Genomic DNA, 27,269 nt, shown 5'->3' on the forward strand with positions numbered 1-27,269 from the left:
TATTCTGGCAGTCAGTAACTTAACTTACTTCTTCCAGGGTAGTCTCAGAGATGCCATAACTAGAGATACCCAGGTCAGACAGCCGGTCATCAATCTCATGGAAGAGCTCCACAAAGGCTCCCTCTTTGGCAGCTTCATAGGGCAACACATAGGTCAGTTCATGTCCAATGTCTTCTACCAGCCGGGCCTCGGCCACATGCTTCCTGATGAGGTTAGAGATGGCAGAGACATCTGTAGGAACCAAAGGAAAAAGATAACTCAGCCAGATCAGAGGCCCCACAGTAAGGGCCAGCCAACCCCTGCCTTCTCCCTTTGTCTACTCCTCAGAAGCCAGCTGCCCATATATGACATTTTTCCCAGATACTTAAGTCATTCCACATGTTCATCTCTGACCTGAGAGTTCCTAGGGATAAGGACTATGTCTTAATCACCTTTGTTTCACCACAGCCAGTCACACACAAAGCCTGTAGGCTCTCAGTGCATGGTGGGTGGGTGGGTAGGTGGATGGAAGAAAGGATGGATGACTTTCTGAGGTTGAAAGCCTGTTGTCTATTGCCTAAATTTTAGGATTTCTTGATGGGAACTTGAGTAAAGGAACCTTAAAGATTTTTCACCCTTCTCTAACATTTTAAAGGAGGCACCTTCTATTTACCTCAAAAGAGGGCTAATCACATAGTTCATGGAAGAAGTCTTCCTCGAAAAATCCAGTTTGAGGCCTAGGCAGAGATGGCCAGGGTAAGGCTTCTGCTCTACCTGTGCTATTGGGAGCACTGACCTCCTGAGGAAACCCAGGGCCAGGCTGTTCTGATCTCCCAATCTCTTGACCCTTAGGACTGAGCTCCGGTCCTTCCCCACTGGCTTAACTCTCAGTTCCTCACCCTGGTCTCGGGTCCAGCCAGATCCACTCCCTTAAGGGGTCCCCCACCCCAATCATCTCAGCTCTCTGGGACAGTGCCCTGCCAGCTCCCAGACCAAACCCCAGGATCCCCAGCAAGTTAAGCCAATCTGCCACTGAGCTGCACCCTCTCCCCTCCCATGGCCGCCCAGCCCCAGCCCAGCAGCAAACCTTGAGTCAGCGCCACCAGCCTCTGCACCTCTCCTCCTCTGCCTCCACTCTGCCCAGCTCGGGGAAGCCCAGGCACCACCTGAATAAGAAACCCCAGAGTCCTTACCGATGGTCAGAGTGTCACTTTCATGGTCGCTGCCCAGGCCAGCATCAGAACTGCTCTGAGAAACACTGTCCTCCTGATGGCAAAGAAGGAGGTGAGAATGGGTCAGGGACCAAATAAGGTACAACCACCACCACCTTTGCCAGGGAGGGTTTCCATGAGGCTCTAGTGTATGAGAACTAGAAAAGCTCCTCCTGGGAAGCATGCAACTGGGCAGCCACAGCTTCTGAGGCCACTGTCTGACACTATGTCTTCTGTGGTCAGGAGGTCAGGAAGCAATCTATCAACAGAACTGTGGCCTGCCAACGAATGCTGTATCCAGGCATTCACCGATCTTCTCAGGCATGGGTTTTACCTGGCTATACTTGTCTAGTTCAATGCTTCTCAGCCTTAATTGAGTTTAACCACTTAAGGAACTTGTTAAAATGCACATTCTGATTTAATAAGTCTGAGTTGAGCCCATGTTTCTGCATTTCTAATAAGCTCCCAAGTGATCCCGATGCTGCTGGTCCTCAGACCACACTTGGAGTAACCAGATATTAGTTAAAAGGTAAGTAAGTGAACAGGGGCTCAAGGTTGGGATATAAATGTTTCAAGTGCTACTGGTTTCAACATACAAATCTCAGGCATATGCTGTGGTACAGAAGAAAATGCACCTGTTTATTGGGTTCTGGTCCATTCTGTGTTTTATTTGACTGATGGATGACCTTGAATAAACTACCAAATCTCTACAAGCCTCACTTCCCTCATCTGGGATAATAATTACAATGCCTCCTTTCCAGGGCTGCTCTGCATTTTGAGGTGACAGATGTTAAAAAAAAAGTTTGCAAATGATAACAATACTACAAAGAATTAACTATTATCCTTATTTTCTTTTATGCCCAGAGTCTGCTAGAATGACTGTCTAACATGAAATCAGTGCTCAATAAATATGTGCTGTTTTGCAGTTAAAAGTTGAGGTCAACAAGATGTAAAAGTAATGACAAGGAACAGAAGAGCATTCTTCAGACAATGCTCTTAACTCTTGGCAAGTCTCGTCTCTTTGACGTAATAAAGTTCTCTAAGGACCTTTTCCATCATTCACTGTGCTTCCACAGGAAAAAGGAAATGAGCTTCAACAGAGGTTTCCATGTCTGAAGTACGATGTGATCCCAAAAGGACCCTGAGCCATGGAGATGGTGACTCCAGTGCGGCAGAGTCAGGCAGAGGTGGACCAGCCATTCACGGCCAAGCAGTCCTGATCCCCAGACCCAGCACCAGCCCAGCACTAAGCCTGCAACTCACCTTTTTCAGATAAGACACAGTGCTACTGCTATTTCTGCAGGAACTGAGGGAGGATTCTACATCCTTCTTCACCAGAGTCAGGTAGTAGCCTGTTCCCAGCTGGTTCTTCAGAAACAGGGAGGAGCCCACACAGCACAGCCTCCCATGGGAAATGATGGCAATCCTGTCCCCCAGGATGTCCGCTTCATCCATGTGGTGTGTGGAGAGAATAATGGTGCGGCCTGCCAAGTGCAAACACATGTGGGCAGGTGAGAGCTGTCAGTTCTCAATGATCACAGGGGCTGGAACTACAGAAATATTAGTTGGGGTAAGTATGGGAGAAAGACTTGGATGCCCATGTGGCCATGGCCTCTAAGATAGCAAAACTGTGAATACAGCTACTGTACCCTCACAGAAATAAGAACAGGAATATTTACTTGGGAACTTACTACATGCACATCAGACAATATGCTATGTATTCTGTATGCATTCCTATTTGACTTAATCCTCTATGAAGCAAGCACCACTATTATTATAGGTAAGGAAACTGAGGCAACTTAAATCACTTTTCCAAGCTCTCAGGGCCAGCCCAAGCCGGCTCTACAGTCTACTCTTCTCACACCCTAAGGTGGTTCCTTAATCACACACTCTGTGTCTCTAAGCAGATCGCCAATGCTCCTGCACCTTGCCCATTCTATTCGTTTACTCATCCACTCTTTCAACAAACATAAATTTAGTGCACCATGTTGGGGCCAGAGATGAACAAAGATGCAGCCCTTGCTCTCAGGACTCTCAGTCTACAGGGGAATATAGTTATAATATACATGTGTAAATTCTATGTCAGAGGTAGCACCAGGGGTCCTGCTCTTTATCTCCAATTCTCTTTATCTTGCAGGACCCTAGGTAATGAAGCATAAACTTTAAGTGTCTTATAAACCTGGCCTCCCACCTCCGTATCAGGGATGAGCAGAGCTTTAAGAAAAGAAGTGTGTGTGCTCCTTCAGAAGCAATTCTGTTGCTCTAGCAGGAACACCCATACTTCTCAAGAGCCTCTTCATCCTTCCCTCTAACTCCATAATGCAAAATCAATACACATCAGTTACCTTGTCGGTATTTCAGTAGCAGCTCCCATATTCCCCTGCGGGAGTAAGGGTCCACGCCAGCTGTAGGCTCATCCAGAATGACAACCTTGGATCCCCCAACAAAGGCCAAGGCCACAGACAGCTTTCTCTTCATTCCACCTGTAAGAAAGGGAGAAGTTTCCAGGACTGGCCCCAGACAGCAAAGGCAGAGGCAGTGAGAGACGATGGAGGCAGGCACCCACCTGAGGACAAGCCAGGGACACGTTTCTGACCCACCCACCGCCCAGCCAGGGACACTGGGGCAGCGGTTGTTTCTCCCTTGTGTGTGTTTGTGTGGCTGGAGGAAGAGGGGAAAGGGAAGGGGGAGCTCCAGCCTTACCAGACAGCTGACTTGTTTTGCTTTTCAGTTTGCTGGGTGGCAAACCAACATCCAGGGCCATCTGCTCCATCTCTGCTTTTACATGCTTCTCTGAGAGCCCTTTTAGGCGGGCATAGAACCAGATGTGTTCTTCAACAGTCAGCCTGGGAACAGAGGGAAAGGTCAGATCTGTGGCTCACAAGATTCCAGAATACAGTGCCTCCTGACCCAGAACAGAAGAGAATGGGCACATTCCACAAACACCTTTTTTAACTTTATCAACTTTGGAAAAATAATACTCATGAAGAATCAAGACAGAATATCCACATGAGCTGCTCAAGAAGCCAAAGCTGAAATGTGACAGGTCACTTCCACCTATTCCCAGCAGACCTGGCCATCATGCATCAGGTGGTTGCCACTTTAAAATCTCAGAATCCTCCCTGTAGACCCATCAACCAAGAAGCTGGGTCAGCACTTATCTGATGCAGCCCTCCTGAACCTCAGAGGACCTCAAATCGTATGAAAAGGGAGAATATGAGCCTGAGCTGCTCACTTTAGGTAAGAAGAAATTGGGGCCCAGAAGGGGAGAAGTCTTTCCCCAAGGTCATAGAGCTCAGGTCTTTCTCTGCTCCACCATAAGGTCTCCCTGGGGGCTCTACTTGCTGAGGGGAAACTTGAATGAAAGCAAATGTCTTGAACAGGAAATGCTGGGCCATTGTACCAGAGGCCCTGAGGTACTGCCAGGTCTGAATGTTAGAGCTGCAGCTGGCATTACGGAGGGGTGTGGCAGGATTGAGGATGAGCTGATTGGCCCTCAAGAATGACAATAATAGGGAGCATCATTTCCCCAGCCCCATCTACTAACATCTTCCACCCAACAATACAATTCTGACTTTTTCTAAAATTAAAGGATAACCAGAGGCACATCTAGGGAGGCGAGGTCTGATGTCCCCAGAGAAGGTAAGATGCTTTAAGACCCCTCCACCCCACCTCACAGCAGACATATCCGGAGAGAGTCTGCAGTTCAAGTGCAGCTGGTACTCACATGTCAAACAGCACATTATGCTGGGGACAGACTCCCAGGTTCTGCCGGATGGCGCTCATCTCAGAGCGAATGTCTTTCCCCAGAATGTAGGCAGTGCCCGAGGTGGGAGGAAACAAGCCAGTCAGAATTGACCTGAGGACAAAAATTTTAAAGTATAGGAGTCAGTGTTAAACACCCTGCCCTGGACATGCCCCAGCCCAGGCTACAGAGCCAGGGCAGACAGAGCAGAGGCACCAGCCCTCGCACCCCCATTCCTTCTTCATGGACCCCATCATACCCTTACAAATTAAAGACGTTTTTGCTTTAGTGAATAACTAGGAATGGGCCTAGGTGTTGGAAATGGCAACTTCAGTACAAGTAGTTTTTAAATGAAGTTTACAATTTGCCGTGGAACATAACACTTGAAAACATATTTTTCTATGCCTAAAATGTCCGTATAAAATGGACAAATCAGAACAAATTATTCAAAGATAAAAATGATTTTTGTGTTAGACAGTAAAATTTCTGTACACCTTTAAAAATTTTTCTACAATTTTCATAATACATTGAATTTGCATTAACAACAAAAAAGGATAAAAGAAAAACAGGAAATGGTCATCAGCCCCAAGACTGCAATGATTGAGGGACCGCACTGAAAGCTACTGAGGCTAACTCTGGTGTTTTTGTGGCCTGTGCTCCCTTCTGAACCTCCCCATTATAAGGATCTTAAAGGTCCCAGAGAGGGCAATCATATGGCCAGCTTATTCAGCCATTTCTCACATCTGTTAAGAGACAGAGTTACTGGAAATTACTATCTCTCTTCAACATATATTTCTTTCAACATTCTTGCTTCACAGTTTTGACCAAATCAGCTCAAAAGGAGACCTTTCTCAGAGCTGTCATGACCTCAGTTTCTAAGAACACTGCAGAGTTCTGAGAAATAAATGGAAAAGGTCATCAAAAGACCCCCAGCCTGTTTTAGGCTGAAGAAATAATATGTAGCAAAACCAGTGCTTGTAAAGTACTCCTGTGATAACATTTTACCCTCTTCAGCTCCTCATGTGCCTCAGCAACCAGCACACCATCTGTAGGCATGGTTTTAACTGCACTACAGACCCTCGTGGTTGATTATGAGAGAGCTATACCCTCCTCTTACATGGTGGTGGTCTTCCCAGCTCCATTGTGGCCCAGGAAGGAGGTGATCTGGCCTTCATAGAAGTTCAGAGCCAGGCCATCAACTGCCACCTTCATGCCATCTCGGTAAACCTTCATCAGGTTCTGAATAGACACACCCAGCTTCAGGTGTGTGGGCTCCTCCTCCATGCAGACTGTGTGACAGGATAAGACAGAAACAAAAGTGAACCCGCAAAGCAAGTGGGAGGTACAGACCAGGGGGCTGTGCTTGTATTTGAGAACTGTCCTCTGTCCATGGCTACTTCTGGTTTCTCAGGCAGGCAGGCTACAAACGTTTATTTAAGGCCTGTTTAGCGTTGGTGATGAGAATTCTGTGATGAAGGAGCATTCACAGTTTTTCTGAGGAAAAAGACTTACCAAGCAATTAAAATACAGGGCACTAAAAGGTGTTTTAAAAAACACATCAAAAATGGTACAGGACTGTGGTACAGCCATCCCATGAACTACTCAACAACAAAAAGGAATGAACTACTAATATACACACCTGAGACCCTTGGATAGATCTCAAGGGAATTATGTTGAGTGAAAAAAGCCAGTCTCAAAAGGTTACATATCGTATGGTTCCATTTATATGGCATTCTGGAAATAATAAAATGTGGAAGTGGAGAATAGATTAGTGGTTGACAGATGGCAGGGATTGGGAAGGAAAAGGGACGTGGCTGTGCCTTCTAGGTGCTAGAATGAGGGAATCTGTATTGATGAACAGTTCTTCATCTTGATTATACAAATGTGCATGTGCAAATGTGAATGTGCGATAAAACTGCACAGAACTAAATACACAGACATGAATGAGTACATGTAGAACTTGGGAAATCTGAGGAAGGTCTGTGAATTGTACCAATGTCAATTTTATGGTTTTGATATTGTACTATAGTTATGTAAGGTATTACCACTGGGGAAAACTGGGTGAAAGGCACAAGGGAACCCCTGACAAAACTTTCTGCAACTTCCTGTGAATTTGTAATTATTTTAAATAAAAAGGGTTTTTTTTGTTTGTTTTTAATGCCTCAGAGGAGGAAGTGACCGACTACCTGGAACTCTAGAAGCTCTACTCAGGGGAAGGGATACTGAACTAGATCTTGAAAACTGAGTAGGAATTTTGAAGGCAGGCAAGCTGAGAGAGAGGGTTCTCCTGCCAGAGTACACAGTTAAGACACAAAGATGCTGGAGAACAGCCACTGTGAATAGTTCTAGGTGACTGATACTAGGCAACTCTAGAGGTTAGGTGGAGAGGGGAACTTGAACAAGGAGAGAAGGAACAGCAGGAGAAGCAGCTGGAATAGCAGGCAAGGACCAGTTGCAAGAAGACTAGAGTGCAAGCTAATAAGGAGCATAATACTGGCAACCAGGGGAAGACACAGAAGAGATCAGCAGAAGAGGGACTTACATTAACTACCTAGGAAGCCACAGTGAACACAAAGATAGTGTTTCCCTCCAAGAACCTGAGCACACAGCCCAGAAAGCAGAACCTTTGCTGAACTGTGGGCATCTTTACCTATACTCGGGAGCCAGGAGAGGATCAGAGCTCTGGGTAATGAAGGGTGAGAACATTTAAGAAGCAAAGCCTGAGCTCTGGGGCAGCCACTTGGTGTCAGCCAACACAGGCTCAGTCATCTATCACTATGACAGGGCGGGCAGTGAGGTTATGGCTCCTCAATCACAATAGTCTTTACCTCTTCCTTCCAACTGTTAGGATATCATGAAAAGTGTATGTGTGGAGGGGAGTGGGAGGTGAAGGTACAGAGATTAACAACCACTTTCCTAAAAAACAAGAAAACAAAGGAAATACCCCTAAGGGGCCCAAACGTAGACCTCTCAATGAATCAATAGCAGAGGACACAAACGGCATGGGAGAATTTGGAAAAGGGCATTGCATGTGATTTCTCTGCCCCTAGGGTAGATAGGCTCTATTAAAGGGCAAAGCCATCAGTGCCCCCTTGTCAGTGAGGGCAGCTGCACTCCAGCCAAGGGAGGGCAGGTCAGCAGCACTTACTTTCTGATATTCCCTTCTGGCTGGAACCAGGGTGACTCTTCTCATCACTTTCCTCCCCGAACCAATAGGACCTGGTGCAAGGGAAACACCAGTGTCTGGGAATTCCATACTGGCCTGAAAGCAAAGCACAGATATGAGCCATGCTTGCCAACATCCCAGCATTCCCAAGGTATCCCAGCCAGAACCATTCCTGACACAGACTTTGAAGACAGGACAGACCAGATGGTGGTGGGCGAAGAGGGAGCTAACATTCCCTGAAACCTACTACAGGTCACCCTGCCATTAAGTGAAGAACTCAGAATTTGAATCCGAATCTGTATAATACAAGATTGCACATTCAATGCAGGAAATTCAGGTAGGGGTAATAAACGTTTCACACACACTCGCTTAGAGGAAAATTGGGAGAAAAGTAAACCTTAACTCTCTCAGAATTCAATTTGTATGAAAATGTATCCAACACATGTCCTGGTAAGGAGATTTATTAAGACAAGTATCAAAATAAATTTTTATGAATACTAATTCAATTAAATCACAGGCAAGTGCTTAGAGCCAATATATTGTATTATTCACAAGCTGTACATAGAAAACAGGACCTCCACTAGAGGTAATTCTGGGGATACAAAACTAGAGAATTGGATCAGCACTGGCAGGAGTCTCCTGGACTAGTTGACCCAGTGTGACCCAGCTGGTTTACCTCCAAGCACCACTACCGCCATGTGTCCCACAAACAAGTTATTTAACTTCTCTTAGTCATAGTTCTCTCATTTGCAGAAACTGGTTATAACAGTAACTCCCGCAGAGTAGTTTTATAAGGATTAAATGAGCCAAAGTGTATAAAACACTACACAGTGCCTGGCACACAGTGCGCAAGCAATGAGAGCTACATTAGTAGTAAGAGTTGTACTTTAAGCATTAGCTGCTTCTCCTTGGACCATTTGTTTGCCATAGGTCTAAAGGCCCAAGCTGCTCTCCAAGGAATCCCAGGCCCTGAAGAAATTCCAGCACAAAAGGAGGAACGCTCTGCAGCTATAAATCACATTTCCTTAGCAGATGGCTAAAGCCCTGTGGAAGCTCAGTGTACCTGGAAACACAGCCTCGATGTACCACGTCATCACCCCATAGACGAAGGCATCAAACAGCATCATAGAGACGGAGGTGGTGAGGTTGAAGCCATCTTCCTCCACAGGGCTTTCAAAGAGGTTGTCCCACTGTACCCCAATGCCCTGCTCCTCAAAAAGGGCAAAGTATTCACAGCCAAACCCAAAAGCCACAGGAGACAGCAGGCTCTGTGAGAAAGAGGCAAAGTCACTCTTCTATATCCTTGTCTTTCTCATTTTTCTATCATCTCAAATATAAATTCCACCTGGAGAAATTTTAATTTGTAAAATGGATCAATTACAAGATATGGAAGTATTTACCTACAGAGTCCCTTGAAGGAAGTGGGCTCCCTGGCAGTATATGAAATTATTCTATTTATAACCACTCATTATTTGCGCACATTTCATAAATATATATATGGAGTATTAAACTTTTAGTATTAAACTTTTAGAAAAAAGATAAGATGTCCCCAAGGGCTCAGCAGTCTTGTACCCTATACCTACACACATATTCAAGGCCCCCTCCAGCTCCCTGCTCAGCCAGCAATGGCTCAGGGTAAGAGGAGTTTGTCTGGGACTGCTGATGTCTAAGGGCTCCAGACTGAGGCACCTGGAGCATCCTGTGAGTGAATCAGAGGAAAGCAGGCTATTCCCTTGCATAGGAGCTTATACACCCTCAAAGTCCTCTCCTCTGCATAAAGAAGAGGGTGTTGAAGTCAGAGATTTGTGGAGGGATGGGACACCTGCTCCTCAGTCTTTTCCAATTCAGAAAACATTACTCAAGCACAACCCCATTCTGGACACAAGGAAGATAAGAGTCAAGAAGAAACCATCTGTGCTCAGGAGTGTTCAGTTCTATCTGTGGCTGTGACTTTGAGGCAAGCTTAACATGGCCAACAGAGCTGGGTGATACAAGGTGGGGATGAAATCTATTGTCCAAAGGCATTCCCCAATGCCATTCTTCCCCAACCCAGTTTATGCTGCAGTCTGACTCTGAAAAATTGCATTCAATTCAATTTAACCAGCATTCACTGAGAGGACTAAAGATAACAACATACAACACAACAATCCCTGCCTTCAAGGGACTAAGAAGCTAGAACTGAGGTTGAAGTCCCACTGGAATGAGATTCTCTCTCTTTCTTTTCTCAGCTTGGACTACAAAGGAGAGGTGAAGCCCCAGGGGTGGCCGTGACTTCAGCTACTGCAGGAGGGCCAGAGTTACTCACAGCAAAGACCTTGAGTGTGAAGCCCACATGATCTTGCCAAGCCACGCACAGGACATAGGGCAGGTACAGTGTGAAGTAGATAATGCCTCCACAGGCTGCTGCCAGGTTGGCTCTGGAGAAGAGGGTGCTGATCAGAAAGCACTGTAGGATGGTCACCACAGCAAACACGGACAGAAAGACAAACACCACGCTGGGGTCACTGTAGGGCAGCAGGTTTCCTAACTGGGAAGGAAGAGACACATTAAATAGTGTTTGGTAATCAGCAAGTACTCATTTGTAATGAATAGGAGCAAGTATTAAGTGTCGGTTCCTATCCCTTTACACTCCCCACCCCGTTTAACAATAGTTATTTTTCCATGTTGTATGCTTACATGAAATGACTGTGGAGAAAGAAAATTAACATATAAACCTACTCATGTATGGGGTACACACAGAACCCCAATACCCAGAGTTCCTTTCAAGGGGACTTGTTGCCTGGATGTCAGCAGACAGCTCAAGGTGTCAACTCCTCTGGGTTTGTCACAGCTTCAGAGAGCCACCTGACCCTGGGGCACACACCTCCACTGACTGACTGAGGGGCCTGGCATATTGTTCTTCAGGTAAGAAGGCTTTGGGGAACCTAAAGGGCCAGATATTTAGTTCATTGTCAGCTCAGTTCAACAAGCTGTATATGCTCCAGAGTACCCATGGGGTTGGCCCTGCATCAGAGATCCTCCTCTGCTCAATCCTGTATCCTCCCCTTCTCTTTCACAGATGTTGATCCCTAATGAATATCCACACACCAATCTCTGTCAGCCTTTGCTTCCAGAAAAACCTAACCTGCAACAATATGTATCCCTCTGATTATGGTTTTTAGAAATTTAAGCAGAATCACCACCCAATACACTTAAGCACATGAACAGCACTCAGAAGCTACCACGAAATGCTGCTGACCAGACAGCAAAGTGTACTTAGGTGTGGGCTTACCAGGGAAGCAAGAGCCTAGGTTCTTGTCCTGCTTAGCTGCTGCTAGATAGTTGGGTTGACCCTGAGCTAGTCACTATTCCTCTCTGGGCCTCACTTTCCCCAACTATAAATGAGGCAATTACAGGCAATGACAGGTATGAGCCCTTTCCTCCTCAAGCATCTTTGCTTTTCTTCTCCTTACATAGCTCATGCTGGGCTATTTAGGAGCTCCTGCCAGGGAAGGGCCAGTGAGGCAGTCTTACTTTCAGGATGACCACCAGCAGGCCGGCGCTCATCAGCAGGGGGATGAGGCTACTGATGAACCAGCTAAACCAGAGGATGCCGTTGTCCAGGCCCATGATGCGCATGGTCTCCTTCAGCCTCGCCTCCTTCTCATACACGATGCCCTTGATGATCACAGCCACAGAGTAAATCCAGGCCAACGTCATGAAAAGAGGCATTGATCGGCTCATCACCCGCAGGAAGCTGGAGGCCCAAGGAAGGGCAAGCAATGGAAGGAAAATTAAAGATGAGTGTGAGCCAGGCTCATGGCCCAAAATCCCCAAGCCTCCATGCAAGAGAAAGCACCACAACTGAGCCAAAGGTGGACAGGTCCTCTGGACTCTGAAATGTACAGGCTGTCAGATGCTTCTAGAACAATGCAAGTTAGTGACAGAAATTAGACTAACAAAGTGTTGTCAAGTAAAATTTCTTTGGGGCCTGCTTTAGTAACTAGGTGCCTGACGTATCATTAAGCTAAGTTTGGGCTATTTTAAAATACTAAAACAAAACAAAAAAACACAACTCCTCTCATGAAGTTCAACATTGTCAAGGTCATTTGACTCGCCTTGTGTAACTCTTATCACAGATAGTGCAGAAACACACTTCAGGCAGCTCTTGCCAGTAATATTTCAGATTCCACACTAGAATAGGAAATGCAGTGCTGTGAAGTAAAATGGACACAAAATTTGGACTCTGGAACTCAAGGTTTGAGTCCTAGTTTTAGTACTTTTGCACTTACTGAATATGTGACAACAGGCAAAGGCCTCAATGCATCCAACTCCCATCATGTTCCTATCTTAAGACATCATTTCTAAAATAAATCTTGGCTGAGAGGGTCCTTGGAAGAGTCTTCCTTTAGAAAATTCTGCCTAATCCTTGTGAAAGGTGAAAAACAAGATAAATCCAGGTGACCTAGAAAAGCTAGAGAGAGCCATGCAAGGAAATAGTTGTTCAGTGCAAAGCAGAGAGCAAATACAAGGAGGAGCCCTGCTCCTTCTGCACTGATCCACACACACACACACACACACACTCATACACACATACAATCACAATGGAGAGTAAGAAAACTTTCAAAATGTGGAAAAAAGACATTCCATATTTCAGATGCCTACGATAACAATACCTCTGCCCATTCTCTCTTACAAAAAATTATTAGATTCAAAGGCACAGTTTCTACAATGAGAACTCGGCAGCTAATTAGTGCCTAACCACCAAAAGATTATATAAAAAGTCTAAGATAAAAACACATTGTTCATATTCATGTGGATTGTTCAAAATGTGGTTTATCACTTATAGACAAGAAGTGGACAAATTTATGTGAATTCAGTTTTTATAGGTCTAGACTGCTGTTTCTGTGTTTCAGGGATGTGTGCGTATGTATATGTGTTTGCATGTGTTCATCATTACACACTTTTAAACTTGCAGATTGAATAAACTGTAACCAAAAGGGTATAGTATAAAAAATGTAGGTGCTGGAACATGGATAAAAAAGGAGGGAGAATTACCGGTATGCGTACCTGTGTGTCTGTGATGGGGCTGAAACAGTCAACTCACTACATCTGGCATCTTCCTGAAATCTTTACAGAATTTCAAAAACAACTTTTTGACCAGTATTGATACACAGGTAAAATAAATAAGGCATTTTTGTCCACTCCCCTGGCACATGTGTGTTTGCATGTGTCTGTCTGTATATATACTCTATCTGGGGACCATTTTAAACAGATAAAGATGGTGATTTACTGGTTACTTACATGTCATCGACATAACAGGGGTAGGGCATCTGTTGCACATAGACACCAGTTTTCTTCTCGATGCCCGTCAGCACCCTGATGATGGCCTGCTCCACTACATCCTGCAAGTAGGTGAAGCCCCCCCAGACATAACGCAAATCCTCAAAGGGGTCAGCCCGAGGACCTGGGTCCCAGTACCTAAAACCAAACCACAAGTGATCAAACATTCCTTAGAACCATACAATTACAAAGAAAATCCAATCACCCATAGTCCCACCATGACAGAGCCACTGAAATTATTTTTGTAATTACCTTACTTTCTGGTTAGTTGACATATACACATATTTTTAAATAGATACAGTAAGAATAAGCATATCACTTGTGGACATGCTTTTTTCTCCTCCACTGGCTCTCTAACATTACATCAAGAGGACATACCAAATGTCCTTAATCATTCTTGTTTATATTGGCTGTTAGCTCCTTTCTGTAAAAATGAATAATAAGAACATAGGGAACCTAAAGTCGCTTTTCTTTTTTTTCTTTTCCGGTGATATAATTCCTTGGGACTAATTCCCTTGAGTGGAAATGCTAAATCAAAAGATAATTTTTTATGACCTTTGAAATAATTATCTCTAGTAATGAATGTGCCGGTTTCATGAAAATCATGCCACCAATTTGAGTTATTTTTTGGTGAAGTTTCTACCAAATTTTAGTTAAAACAAAATACTTCTAGTCATATCAGCTGCTCTTGACTTCCCCAGGATCACTGGTGTGATTGGATTCAACTTACCCATCCTTGATTTTATTTGTCCTCTCCACATTGTCAATGTCCATTCGGATCTTGTACTTGACATGAGAGGGCAGCTCAACACTGCCAGGAGTAATTCCAGTGAACACTATACCAGCCCAGAACTTTCTCTCATCCAGCAGCTCCATGGACTTGTTGATGAGCCGAACTTCTGTTGCTACCGGTTCAAGCTTGTTCAGGTTGACACACTGATGGAAGAAGAGCCTGGTGAGAATTCGGGGGCCAGGAGAACAAGCAGTGGCCAAAGCAAACTCTATCCTAAGACGGAAGTGTTAACTGCATGATTGTTTTATCCTCAATCTCTACTCCTCTCTAGAGTGATTTTCCAATCCTCAACCAAGAATGGATCATTTTTTTAACTGCAGTTTAAGAGAAATACTAGAAGTATTTAGAGATAAGTTACTCATATTGATTTTTGTGGCAAGGAAGAGACTAAAACAATGATCATACCTCATTTTTCTCTCTCCTTTCTTAGCAACTAACCTAACTAACAGACCCCAAACACCTTTTATTTGTCCCTATTAATCACATAATTTTTTGGACTAAATTTTTTATGTGCAATCTGTCCTATTAGATTTTAGGTTAAGTTTCTTAAGTAATGCCTTTTTAAGCAAATGCTTTGGTGCCATTAGTTATTGGGATAAAACAGAGGAAAACCTGAAAGACAATGGGTAGAAATACTCTTAAGTCAGAAAGAATAAAACTGGCATTAGGTCTATTCATTTGCTCATTCAACTAACATTTATTGAGTGCCTTTGTACACCAAGCCGTGTGTTAGGTTTGAGGGATACTATATGTTACTTTGAACTTTCCTCCAATCCAAATCTTACTGCATCATCTCAGAGAAAAGAAGCCAAAGTCTTTTCTAAATGATCCACAGAACAGATTCTTACCTCCATGAAGCGAGATATGGTCTGGATTGCCTGGCTGGTCTCATTGAAGGCTTCTCTCCAGGTATACACAGAGCCATTTGTAGACCGGACATCCTCTGGGTGCTTGGCCAGAAATGCCACAATATCTTTGGCTGTCCAACCTAAGCCATCCAATTGCTGTTCCCAAAAGTGGTCACTGCTGCGGCTGTCCAACAGCATCTGCCATCCCAATAAGAAAGGACAAGTAGTAAACACCAACTGAATCTTGATAAGCACTATATGATTTACAAAACCCTTTCACATACATTACTTCTTTATCTTCACAGAAAACAGTGAGGCAGATAATAGGGTTCCATATAATACTTTGACAGTCTGTGTTTCCAGCCTAGCTTAACAGTATTAACTACTGTAACAATAATCATACTTACTCTGTGCAATTACTATACTGAATTATTTAAATGCTTTACCTCACACAACTACATGAGAAGGCATCTTTAATAGTTCCCATTTTACAGATAGGAAAACAAGTTCAGAGGGCTCAAGTTCCTAACATAAGACTACACAGCTAAGGAGTAGCAAAGCCAGGATATGAAACATGCACTCTATGATTCTACTGCATCTTCCTACTGCATTATATCATCTTCCTCTTTTGAGCCCCAGGCTGATGATACCTCACATACACTATCTCTAGACTGAATTAGTAACACAAGCCTACTTTTGCTATTTAGTTTGGGAAAATAATGCCACTGTTAAACCAAGTAAAATGTGATCTTTCCTAATAGCAAAATGCCTGGATCATGAGGCAGAGGAGGACTGTCTCCTATTTCTTGTTCCCTAGATGTTGGTTCCCCACATGGGTCAACACAGAAGAGCAGGACAAACCAATCTGGTACCCAATCAGGAGGTCCAGAGGGCTGGGCAGAGGCCTGCACAGATGTGCTGCCAGAAAAATGGATCAGCTTCCAATTTAACTCATGGAGAAGAAGAAGCTCTAACTCCTGTCACACCTTCAAGACAGAAGATGAAACGTTGGTTCTACTGAAGTGGAATCTCTAAGGGGCCAAAAACAGCTACTTTTTAAGTCAGTCTTATTTTCACTATCAAGTTTTTTCCTCCATGTGGCTTCATGTTTATTATTTTAATGGGAACCTAATGGTTTTATAAAGTATATATACTATAACTTCATTAACTATTCCCATATTGCTCAGCAGTTAGTCTATTTCTAATTTCTCACAATAACAATTATTATAGCAATAATGTTTTCTCTCCAACTGTGATTTCCTTAAAATCTTTTCTAGGATATATCCCTGAGAGTATATGGAATGGAGGTACACAGGATAGCACATTTTTTATGGTTCTTGCAATTTTCATTCCAAATTGCTTTCCTTAGGGAATAACAATTTATATCATCATCAGTAAGATATGTAACTATTTTTGTCAACAGATACAAAATTGTACTTCACCAAAGTTCATAGGAGTTTGGGTTAGCAATTCAGAAATGACTTCACGTAGAGACTTGAACCACACAAATAAGAGCTGAGCGAAAACATGTGGCATCTGGGGTGACACCTGCCCTGCCCAGTGTGGCTTCCAAGTAATATGGCCAAGGCAGGCAGCAAGACCAAAGAGATGTGCCTAGGGAGATCACTGGTTACACAGCCATTCTGGGGACCAGGAGATGTAAGATCACCCTTAGGAGTGGTAGCAGGGGGAAAAGCAGGGCCTTGAGATGGAGGCAGCAAAAAGCAGCTCAGAAAGGAGGATGGATTAGTAGCAGTGGCTCCTGTGACTGAAGAGAAGCGCCCCCGATCTGTGTAGTGATGCAGTGGGTGTAAACAGAGAGAGCAGAAAGATAAAAGCCATCAGAATGGAAGGGTGGTAGCCCAGAGCTATTTGGGTGGAATGGGGGAAAACGGGGGTGTCAAAGGGCAAAAAGTTTCAGTTATGCAATATAAATAAGTTCTGGCCATCTAGTATACAGCACGGTGACTACAGGTAATAATACTGGACTGTATACTTCAAATTGGCTAAGAGGCAACTATATAAAGTGATGGATATGTTTATTAGCTTCATTGTGTTGATCACTTCACAATGTGTATATATATATCAAAACAGCAAATTGTACACTTTGAATATACATAATTTTGCCAATTACACCTCAAGAAAGCTGAAAAGCATAAAGAAAGAACAGATAAGAGCCACCCCAACAGAAGCAGAAGCCTCAGGCATTGTGTCACACACCAAAGGTGAGGCTGAAGGGGATGCAGAGGACTGAAGAGCCCAAGCCTGTGGAGTCAAACACTCTTTAACAGAGGAAAGAAAGCAGCTGGAGGAGGCTCCTTCGGCTTCTGCCACCCGATGAGCCCCCTGCCGGTGTCTCTAGCCTGACCAGCCCCGCACTCCAGGCCCCATCTCCCCGCTCCTGTATACCATCCCCACCACCTACCGGTCAGAAGTCGGGAATCACCCTAACGTCTCCCACTCTTTCACCCTTCCTCAATCAAGCAGTCACCAGGCTTCACCTCCTACTGGTCTCTTGGCCACCCAATTGGATAGCCTCCACCTGGTTCTCTGCCTTTCACCTTTCCCCTCTTTAGTCTATCTGTCATATCAGAGAAAAGTACCTACAGGTACCCTTTTTTAAAACCTTTTAATGGTCCCCCAGGGCTTAAATGTCTTTGGCTTGACACACAAGGCCCTCTGGACCACATGACATGCCTTTCTCCCCACCCACAGCTCCTACATTTCCTGTCTTACATCCTGGGTTCCCCCAGCAGGATTCCTAATGAATGCCACGGCCATGGTTAGAAGGGCCAAAGAACAGGGAGCCTATGAGCTTCTGACGCTTCCAAGCCAAAGTCCCCATTTAAGAGTGGGGTAAGCATCTATATGTTTACAGACCAAAACTCATGGAGTCTCTTCAACAGGGCCCCTCATCATCGTCTGTGACTCAGAAGGAAAGAAATCTAACAAGTAGAAATGTGGATTCCAAGGAGAAGACCAGGAAGAAGAGGCCTAAGACCACACCTCGGTCTGTGGTGCTGCCCATGGCTAGGAACCCCTTGCAGAGGAGAGATTGGAGCCCAATAAAGACCCATACTTGAAGGGTGAGAGTTGTTAGTCAGGAATTATTTGGTACATCCATATAAAATATTGTTCATGTTTTTCTCACTAAAGTCCCTTAGTTATTAAAGTCCCCAGTTTAAGAATTCTGCATATATAATAGGACTAGTGTTAATAAAGATGATTCCAACTTTCCTGTTATTGGAAGGCCCCCAGAATGTCCACCCTAGGGCATCAGGGGACAGTCTTAAGCCCAGGAGAGTACCTTCCAGGTAGGTACCCTCTCTAAAACTCAGCTGCCCATTTGATCAATGAGGTGTCAAAAGAAGAAAGATGGCAAAATCCATTCCTGCTTCTTAATGGCAGCAGAAACAAAAGAGGCCTCCTTCACCATGGAGACAAGAAATAGTCTAATGATTCTCTGACTCAGCCCAAGGCAGGGATGATGTGATTGAATGGCACTCAGTCTCAAGCAAAGGAGACCTTCTGTTCTCATATAGCCTCCTCCACTTTTGAATCCTACCTCTACTTATCCCTTTCAAATGGTTTAAGCACCAAATGCAATTCCCCTCCATATGGTAACAGTGTTTCCTCACTGACACAGTGCCTTGGGAGGAAATATCTCAGACTGGTCTATAGGTCAAACCAGGCCTTTCCTCCCAACCTCTGTCCAAGACCTACCAAGATATAGGAAGGTCAAGTAAGATGCTGTGGTTGGCTAAAGTTGCTACAATCACCAAACTCTTGCTCCAAATACCAGCCCTCACTAAGTTTCTTAGAAGAATGATTTTTGACCATCAGACACATTGATGCTGATGTGTGTGAAAAGTGTTATCTGCGCCCCATCTCCTGTAACTCTGCAAAGGTGACAGCCCTGGGCTTCAACCTATGTCCAGTATGTATACACCAGTTAAATGTAATAAATAATTCTCATCTCAGTCACTGGGAAAGTGACTAGAACTCACCTTTCTAGCATCAAACAGGCACACAGTGAACAGTGGGACACTCACCCGAACAAGGTCCATTTCTGAGCTGCTCTCCATGAAGGTCCAGATCTTGGGGCTGAGCTCTTCCCACATCCCTTCCAGATCATGAAACACAGCCAGTTCCTGGAAGGTCTTATTCACCTGTAGTCAGGTGGGAAGTCAGATGCAACAGAAAAAAGGAGGAGATGCAGAGACATGAGAAATTCAGATGCACCCTGAGAAGATGCTCCATCATAGCAGCTCTTTTCCAGTCCTTCCCATTTCCAGAGAGTACCTGTCTGTAGCTACAACCCAGAGGTCAGCTCTGGCCTGGGTCAGACTAGGTTCTTACTCTTTGGAAATCCAAGAAGAGCCATGAGTATACTTAATATACACCATCTAAAGCCACCTTTACTTTTTTGCCCATAATCCCAGTAGATTCTAGAGAGGAACTCTTGGGCCAGGGTAGCTTACCTCAGCCATCACCTGTCTTGTGGCAGGAGTGTCAGGTGTATACAGTATCTTCCCAACAAGCAGAGGCTTGAGAGCTTTCCATATGATGCGGGAAAGAGGACTGGACTCCAAATTTTTCATCAAATCGTTGCAGTATGGAGCTACAAAGAAGATGAAACATTCATATGCATAGGCATATACTTTTGGGAACAAGGGCTTTGTGGCCAACCAGCCTGTCATGGGTTCAAATCCCAGCTCTACCACTTAAGAGCTATGTAACAAATAATGTCACTTGTCTGAGCCTCAGACTGCTCCTCTATAAAAATAAAGTTAACAAAATCTACTTGGCAGACATGTGGGGAGGAATAACAGATGTTATCTATAGAGCTCCAAGAAAAATGCTCAAAAAATAACCAGAGATTGTAACACTGATGATGGATAACTCACAACTGAGACAATCAAGAAAAATGTTCTTACTAGGCACAAGCCTGCAGAACTCTAGGTCCATACCACTGTGCCAGACCTTGCCACTTCGTTTTCACTGAAAACAGAAGGCTGAATTCAGACTATAGCGTTCCAGTAAAAATTAAATTTTCTTTTAATTAATAGGTTTCATCAGAAGTATATGCAATAAATGTAATAAAAATCCCAAATGAAAAATTCAAAAGTTAGACAGGGTTTGATTACCCAGAAAAATTCCTGAATTTTTAAAAAATTTCATTCTGGTTCTTTTAGATACCAAATATCCTCGACAAGCTGCACAGATAACACAATTTTTTTATAAAGAGAGTTTGTTCACAATTGTATGTGTTGTGCAAATGCAGGCTCCCTTGGGCTGACTTGCAAAGCAAGGGAGCAGAGGGGATGGCATTTCCTAAAACTGCCCATCATTCTATCCCCTTTGGCTCACAAAGCAACCTGCAATGTCTGCGGTGCTTTACTCCAGAGAAGAATAAAATGTTCTTGTGTTACAGTAATGCACAAAAAGCTGCCTCACTCAAGATCTGAAAGACACACCTACAGCTGAAAATGGAGAAAGGCTTACTTGCATAATGTTTTCAAGGAAAAGGATGCCATTGTCTAAAACTGTAACACTGGCTCCTTGCTGCCACCAGGTACAGGACATGCATCCCCACAAAAGTACCCTAGTGTAGAGAGTGAATATAGAGTTACAGGTTCTTTGACACCACCTTGCGACTAAGAACCAAAAACAAACAGCAGATCAAATGCCCAAGTCTGACTGTACACACGCCACTATTAACAGGCCATGCGGTTTACTGGAAAACAGCATGGAGCCAGGTAGATCTGAGCTTAATCCAGCTCTTGTGGATTAGTTACGGTGGGGCTCTGCCCAAACCATTTAACCTCTCCGAGCCTACAAAATGTGGAGTTGTAAGACCTTCTTTGCAGGGCTATTTTAAGGGTAAAAGGAGATAAATAGAATGTCCAGTACACAGGAAATGTTCCTGACATTTAGCTTTTATTACTGTTATTAATACGATTATTTTAAGTTTTTATCATAAAGCATACCTCGAGTTGGGGAGTGCAGAAAGGGGACAGAGGAAGAAGAAAAAGATCCTTGATTACTCTGGGAATCACCCTCCTACACACTCCAGGCAACTGGAGAGATTGGCTCTCAATCATTCATTCATTTGATAAACACACTGGGCACCTGAGATGTATCAGGCCCCATTCAAAGAAGTGGGGACAGTTAAGGAGCTCAATCTGGTGGGCAAACAGACATATAAACGTCCAATGCTGCCACAGAGGATAACAGCAAGCAGGAGGTGACATAGGCCGCGTCTAGACAAGGTGGGCTGGGGCCCAGGCTTCAGTCTGCAGACACTCACTTGTAGAATTGTCATAGAATGTGTCAGCATCTTCTTCAGTGGTGTTGCCTCCAAAGAGGGCTTTGTAGTTGTTGTCCTCATACCAGTTGAGAGATTTGATCTTCAGGCCCCCACCCTCGGGATGGCCACAGACAATGCGGGACACAGCCTGGTATATCTGGGTGGAGGAGCTAGAGCTGTTCACGTTGGTCAGAAAGATCACCTCCTGCCGCATGTCACTCCAGCTCCTCATGCTGAACAGCTGGTGTCGGGTATCAGGAGGAAAACAAAGGGGAAGAGGATAAAGGGGTAGGTAGAGCAAGGGTTAGAACAGCGAAGAGAAAGAAACACCTCATTTTCTTGACTTCCACAAAGCCATATCCCAGACCATGCCTTGTCTGACATCTCCTCTTAGTCTTGTGATGGGACAGCCAGAACCTGTGACTCCACCTGTGGGTGGCGCCAGCAGTGCCAGTAGTTTGGGAGAGGCTGTTTGAAATACAAATTCTAATCTATCTAGCTACAGCTCAAATCTGCATTTTCACAAGATGTCCAGGCGATTCCTATGCACATTAAAGACTGAGAAGCACAGCCTGGAAATTAGAGGAGCCCGTGATGATGGGCTTTACTTCAGTTGGATTGTCTTCTGGTTTATAAGAGAATGCTCTCTCTGAACAGCTCTATGTTCATATACATACCTTAGGACCTGCTCACACCCTCAAAATCACCAACTCATTTCTAAAACACATCAAACTTTAATGTGGAAACTAAGGAGCCCCCTGACCCTTTGGAGAAAAGGTACCATGTGTGAAGCCGCCATCCTTGTCTTAGTTACTGTCAGGCAATGGAAAAAGCATAAGGTGGAAGACCTGAGTTTGAACCACAGTTATGTCTCTCATTAGTTTACAGCCTTAGGAAAGTTGCTTCTTTAAGGGTCCAACTTCTCATCAAGGCTTTGAAGCTCAAATACTGTGGTGGGGAGTAAGCCACAAACCATATGAGAGAGGACCCTGCAAGGATGAGTCAGACATACCAGCAGCCAGGGGCTGTGTCTCACATACAAATGTACTCCAGCACCTTGTGGAGTTCTTGGCCCAACTACTCTTACAATTAAATATTTATAGAACACTTTGTATTTCCACAAGTTTCACAATAAATCATTAATAAACCCTTGCCCACGCCCTGGAGAAGGCCCAGATTCCAGCTCCTTGCATGCAGTCTTCTGTCTCACAGAGCCTGCTGGTTCCTACAAGTGACACGGTAATGGATTCTGTAGGTCCTGACTTTGCCTTCTGTTTCCTGAGGGCAACCAGGGACCCCAGGGGTGGGTCAGATGTCACAGAGTTCTCCCTCCAGGGTGGGAACACCTGACACACCCCACGAAAACACAGTTGGTGGTCAGCTTTTATCTTTTCATAACCTGTATGAAGTATATGACAGGGAGAGAAGAGGTAGCCAGACCACCTTTCCTTTTGTTGGTGCATAGAAACAACCCTGGAGACTTTTAAGTGACAGTGAGAAAAAGCCACTCCTTCTCTTTCCACAGGCCACCTCACCACCAGCATCCCACCGATCCCCAACCAAAAGAACAAACTTCTTCCCACATAAAACCAGTACATTTTTGGATACAGGTACCAAAAGGAGTGAGTTATTCCACACTGCTGGCTGTTCCCAGCACCTGTCTTAGGGGCAAACTGCTGCTCATTCTTCTGCACCTCAGCTTTTGGCCCACACTTCCTGTGATGCACTCCTACTCACAAGGAAGGGTAGCCAGTCGTCCTGCAGCCCTGAAAGGCAGTTTGTGGTAATCATCTGTGGCTGAGTGAACTGCTGACTTACTGCTTTCCCAATCTGCTTTAACAGCCTCCTCCTTTCTTTACCCCCAGCAGTCTCTTCTCCGTTTAATAGCCAGAATGCAAACAGACTCTAGGTTTGCAGACTCTAGGTTATATCATATGCCCCTCTGCTCCAAACCCTCCACTGGCTTCCCGCTCCCCTCAGCCTAAGTCCAGCCTTACCAAGCCTGCACAGCACTCGCCTCCTTCTCTGACCTCATCGCCAACCACCCTCTCAGCCGCTCACTTTGTTCTGGCCCACCAGCCTCCCTCTGGCCTTGAAACACATTCCTTAATCATGCCCTATTCCAGGGTCTTTGTATCTTCAGTTCTTCCTGCTTGGAGTGGCAGACATACAGTCATTTCCTTCAGGTTCAATTGTCACCTTATCAGAGAGGATTTCTCTAATGACCCCTTTTAAAACACCACCTCCTCACCCTCTATCCCTCTTACCCTGCTTTATTTTTCTTCATTGCAAGTATGTCTGCTGTCACATTACATGCTCACCTGTGCATTTCTTTCTCCCACCCCACACAAGCCCCATGAGAATGGGGAAGTTAGAGTGCTCACAGGTGAATCCCCACCATCTCACAGTGCCAGGCACCTGGTAGGTGCTAGACAAATAACTGCCCAGCCTTCCCCATCTCACTGGGCATATCTTCCCTACCCTCCAGATGTGAAGCTCATGTCAGCTTTGTCTCATCTAGCTCCTAAAGTCCCCATTTCCACCTAACTTCCAGGCCATTAATCCATATTTTCTTTCTCTGAAGTGTTTCCTTTTTTAGTCTATTACAGTTATCACCATAGTTCATCAGACAAAAAATGGGCTATCGCGGCAAAAACATAGGCTTTGGAGTCTAACGCTCCTGGGTTCAAATCTCAGTTTTGCCAGTTAACTAACTAGGTGACTGTACATTAAGCTGTCTAACTTTTCTGAGCCTCAGTGTCTTCTGTGAAACAGATACCATAAGAGCTACTCACATCTGTCATATGGACTGGAGGAAAACTGGATAGAACCTCATGAACCAGGGGCAGTCCCCAGAAAGTAATAGCTCCCTGCTTCCTTTCCCTTTTTCTTTCAAGCGTTGTGCTTCGGTCAAAACAACCAATTTCATTCTAAACACTGAACAGATAAACGAATACATTTATTTATCTTCTCCCATTTGTCCCAGAGAAATAACAAGTTAGCCAATGAGTAACTCTTGGTCAGAGCAATTTATAGGTGTTCCACTGAGAGGAGCAGGCGGCCTGGCTTGCCCTGAACCAGGTAGCGAGCAGGGCACAAGGAAGCAGCCACCATGAAAAATGTATATTGCTCAGCTGGAGAGCTTCCGCCACATCAGCAATGGGAGCATCACATGCTTTCAATTCTTTTATTTATTTTTCACCCCAGACAAAAGGCTGGCCAGTGATGTAAAAGGAAACAGCTGTAACCAGACCCTGAGTTAGAGGCAGCTTCCTATGCTCCAGTCATTGCTCTGCTGTCGCTAAAGCTGGGAGGGGACCTGCAAGGGCAGTACAGGGCATGTCAGTGTCAGCTAACAGGAGCCGAGAGAAATGGCTATGGCCTTGCAGGGCAGTTTCTGTTTTCTTTCTGCTTCCTGGAAGAACCCTGGGTGACCCAGCTTCTTCACCTACAGTAAGGTCACCAGCGTTCAGAACTGGAGTAACAAAGGCAGGCTGGAAGAGGACTTCCCCTGAAAGGGACCCAAAAGCCAAGCCTCTTCAGTCAGACACACATAAGCAAAATTAAAAGAAAAAAGAAACTGAACAGACGGTTCTCCAAAAAAGAAATACAGATGGCCAACAGACACATGAAAAGATGCTCCACATCGCTAATTATCAGAGAAATGCAAATTAAAACTACAATGAGGTATCACCTCACACCAGTAAGGATGGCTGCCATCCAAAAGACAAACAACAATAAATGTTGGCGAGGCAGTGGAGAAAGGGGAACCCTCCTACACTGCTGGTGGGAATGTAAGTTAGTTCAACCATTGTGGAAAGCAGTATGGAGGTACATCAAAATGCTCAAAACAGACTTACCATTTGACCCCGGAATTGCACTCCTAGGAATTTACCCTAAGAATGCAGCAATCAAGTATGAGAAAGACCAATGTACCCCTATGTTTATCGCAGCACTATTTACAATAGCCAAGAATTGGAAGCAACCTAAATGTCCATCGATAGATGAATGGATAAAGAAGATGTGGTACATATACACAATGGAATACTACTCAGCTATAAGAAAAGGGCAAATCCAACCATTTGCAGCAACATGGATGGAGCTGGAGGGTATTATGCTCAGTGAAACAAGCCAAGCAGAGAAAGAGAAATACCAAATGATTTCACTCATCTGTGGAATATAAGAACAAAGGAAAAGCTGAAGGAACAAAACAGCAACAGAATCACAGAACTCAAGAATGGACTAACAGGTACCAAAGGGAAAGGGACTGGGGAGGATGGGTGGGTAGGGAGGGATAAGGGGGGGCAGAAAAAAGGGGTATTAAGATTAGCATCCATAGCGGGGTGGGAGAAAGGGGAGGGCTGTACAACACAGAGAAGACAAGTAGTGATTCTATAACAGTTTGCTACGCTGATGGACAGTGACTGTAAAGGAGTATATAGGGGGGACCTGGTATAGGGGAGAGCCTAGTAAACAAAGTATTCGTCATGTAAGTGTAGATTAATGATTAAAAAAAAAAAAAAAAAAAAGCAGTTCCTATGTGGTGACCTCTAATGAGTTCTACACAATGATATAAAGGGCATATAAAAGTGTAGGCAAAGGGTCTGTTTGTGTTTATACAGAGGATCAAAGCCTAATTTGGCTACCCCGAAAATGAACTAAGATACGATATGAAAAATAACTTCCAACATCAGCACTCTCGGGAAGACTCATGACAGAAGATGATCAGCAAAAAAAAAACTCCAACAAAGATCCACACACTGTCACAGATGTAGATGCACTCATCCCACCAGTTCCTGGACTTGCCATGGGAATGAAGAAGGAGATATCTAAGCTGGCCTGTGCATACAGTAAAACAACAAATTTGACTGGATCTATACTGTTGGAACTCAACCAAGAATTAGGAGAAGTGCAAATTGTAGCACTCCAAAATCTTACAACCACAGACTATTTATTGTTAAAAGAACATATGGGATATGAACAGTCCCCAGGAATGGGTTGTTCTAGTTTATCTGAATTCTCTCAGACTGTTTAAGTTCAGTCGGACAATATCCACCATATCATAGATAAGTTTTCACAAATGCCTAAGGTGCCTAACTGGTTTTCTTGGTTTCACTGGAGATGGCTGGTAATTACAGGTATGCTTTGGTTAGGTAACTATATTCCTATTATGTTAATGTGTGTGCACAATTTAATTAGTAGTTTAAAACCTATCCATGCTGAAGTTACTCTACAAGAAGATATGTCAAAGAAATAATCAATCTTCCCAGGTTTTCTTCTGCCTGCTACTTCTATAGGTTTTCTTCTTCCTACCTAATCACAACCTTTAAATAGAACTCGTGCCACATGTCGAATTTACCGAGTATCATAATTCTTCCAAGTGGTAAAGACACCTCAAGACAAATGCTGGGCATAGAAGCCACAGGACATAAATATGCAAAGAAGTAAAAAGCTAACCTTTTCAAACAATAAGGCTTCTCTCTCACTTACCAACTTAACATTTCCCTATATGGCCCCGGAAGATGACTGGTTAGCCAGAGACAGGTAAGATTCCTCAAGGGAGGAACAACCTAAGACAGGCACAGTCGCAGGGGGCCATCTGGTGAGAAAATGGGGAGCAGCAGAGGTGAGGCTTAGAACCTCCCCCCTCATGTTCTGAGAGAAATCTTCTGCATACATGGATGTTTATTGCCCTCGTCTAGCTCGGATTAACACATAGTCTACAGGCACACACCTGATCATCTACATTTGCTCTCTTACAACACTAAACTCTGTTTTCTACCTTTATCTAGTATCTACCTACCACTTCAGCATTTTATTAAAAATAATAATAATGGAGAAATGTGGTATCCACATATAAATCAAGTTTAAAAATCAAATGAGTATTCATATTTG

The 27,269-nt window shown here is 44.2% G+C and overlaps 1 protein-coding gene across 5 annotated transcripts in view; it reads right to left on the reverse strand.

Annotated features, from left to right (window-relative positions):
- Positions 1-27,269, reverse strand: part of ABCA1 (ATP binding cassette subfamily A member 1) — a 144,446-nt gene that overhangs the window by 38,684 nt on the left and 78,493 nt on the right. For all 5 annotated transcript variants that reach the window (XM_057498894.1, XM_057498895.1, XM_057498893.1 and 2 more), the window contains exons 9-25: positions 21,375-21,615; positions 19,546-19,685; positions 19,117-19,233; positions 15,065-15,262; positions 14,154-14,359; positions 13,385-13,561; positions 11,615-11,837; positions 10,407-10,628; positions 9,165-9,369; positions 8,084-8,197; positions 6,053-6,224; positions 4,918-5,049; positions 3,894-4,036; positions 3,536-3,673; positions 2,454-2,674; positions 1,173-1,245; positions 29-231 (exon numbers count right to left, since the gene is read on the reverse strand). In XM_057498894.1, the coding sequence (XP_057354877.1) occupies positions 29-231; positions 1,173-1,245; positions 2,454-2,674; positions 3,536-3,673; positions 3,894-4,036; positions 4,918-5,049; positions 6,053-6,224; positions 8,084-8,197; positions 9,165-9,369; positions 10,407-10,628; positions 11,615-11,837; positions 13,385-13,561; positions 14,154-14,359; positions 15,065-15,262; positions 19,117-19,233; positions 19,546-19,685; positions 21,375-21,615 (2,925 nt within the window). The remainder of the gene's footprint in view (positions 1-28; positions 232-1,172; positions 1,246-2,453; positions 2,675-3,535; positions 3,674-3,893; positions 4,037-4,917; positions 5,050-6,052; positions 6,225-8,083; positions 8,198-9,164; positions 9,370-10,406; positions 10,629-11,614; positions 11,838-13,384; positions 13,562-14,153; positions 14,360-15,064; positions 15,263-19,116; positions 19,234-19,545; positions 19,686-21,374; positions 21,616-27,269) is intronic.

Source organism: Manis pentadactyla, chromosome 3, assembly GCF_030020395.1.
Source record: "Manis pentadactyla isolate mManPen7 chromosome 3, mManPen7.hap1, whole genome shotgun sequence".
NCBI classification, from domain to species: domain Eukaryota; kingdom Metazoa; phylum Chordata; class Mammalia; order Pholidota; family Manidae; genus Manis; species Manis pentadactyla.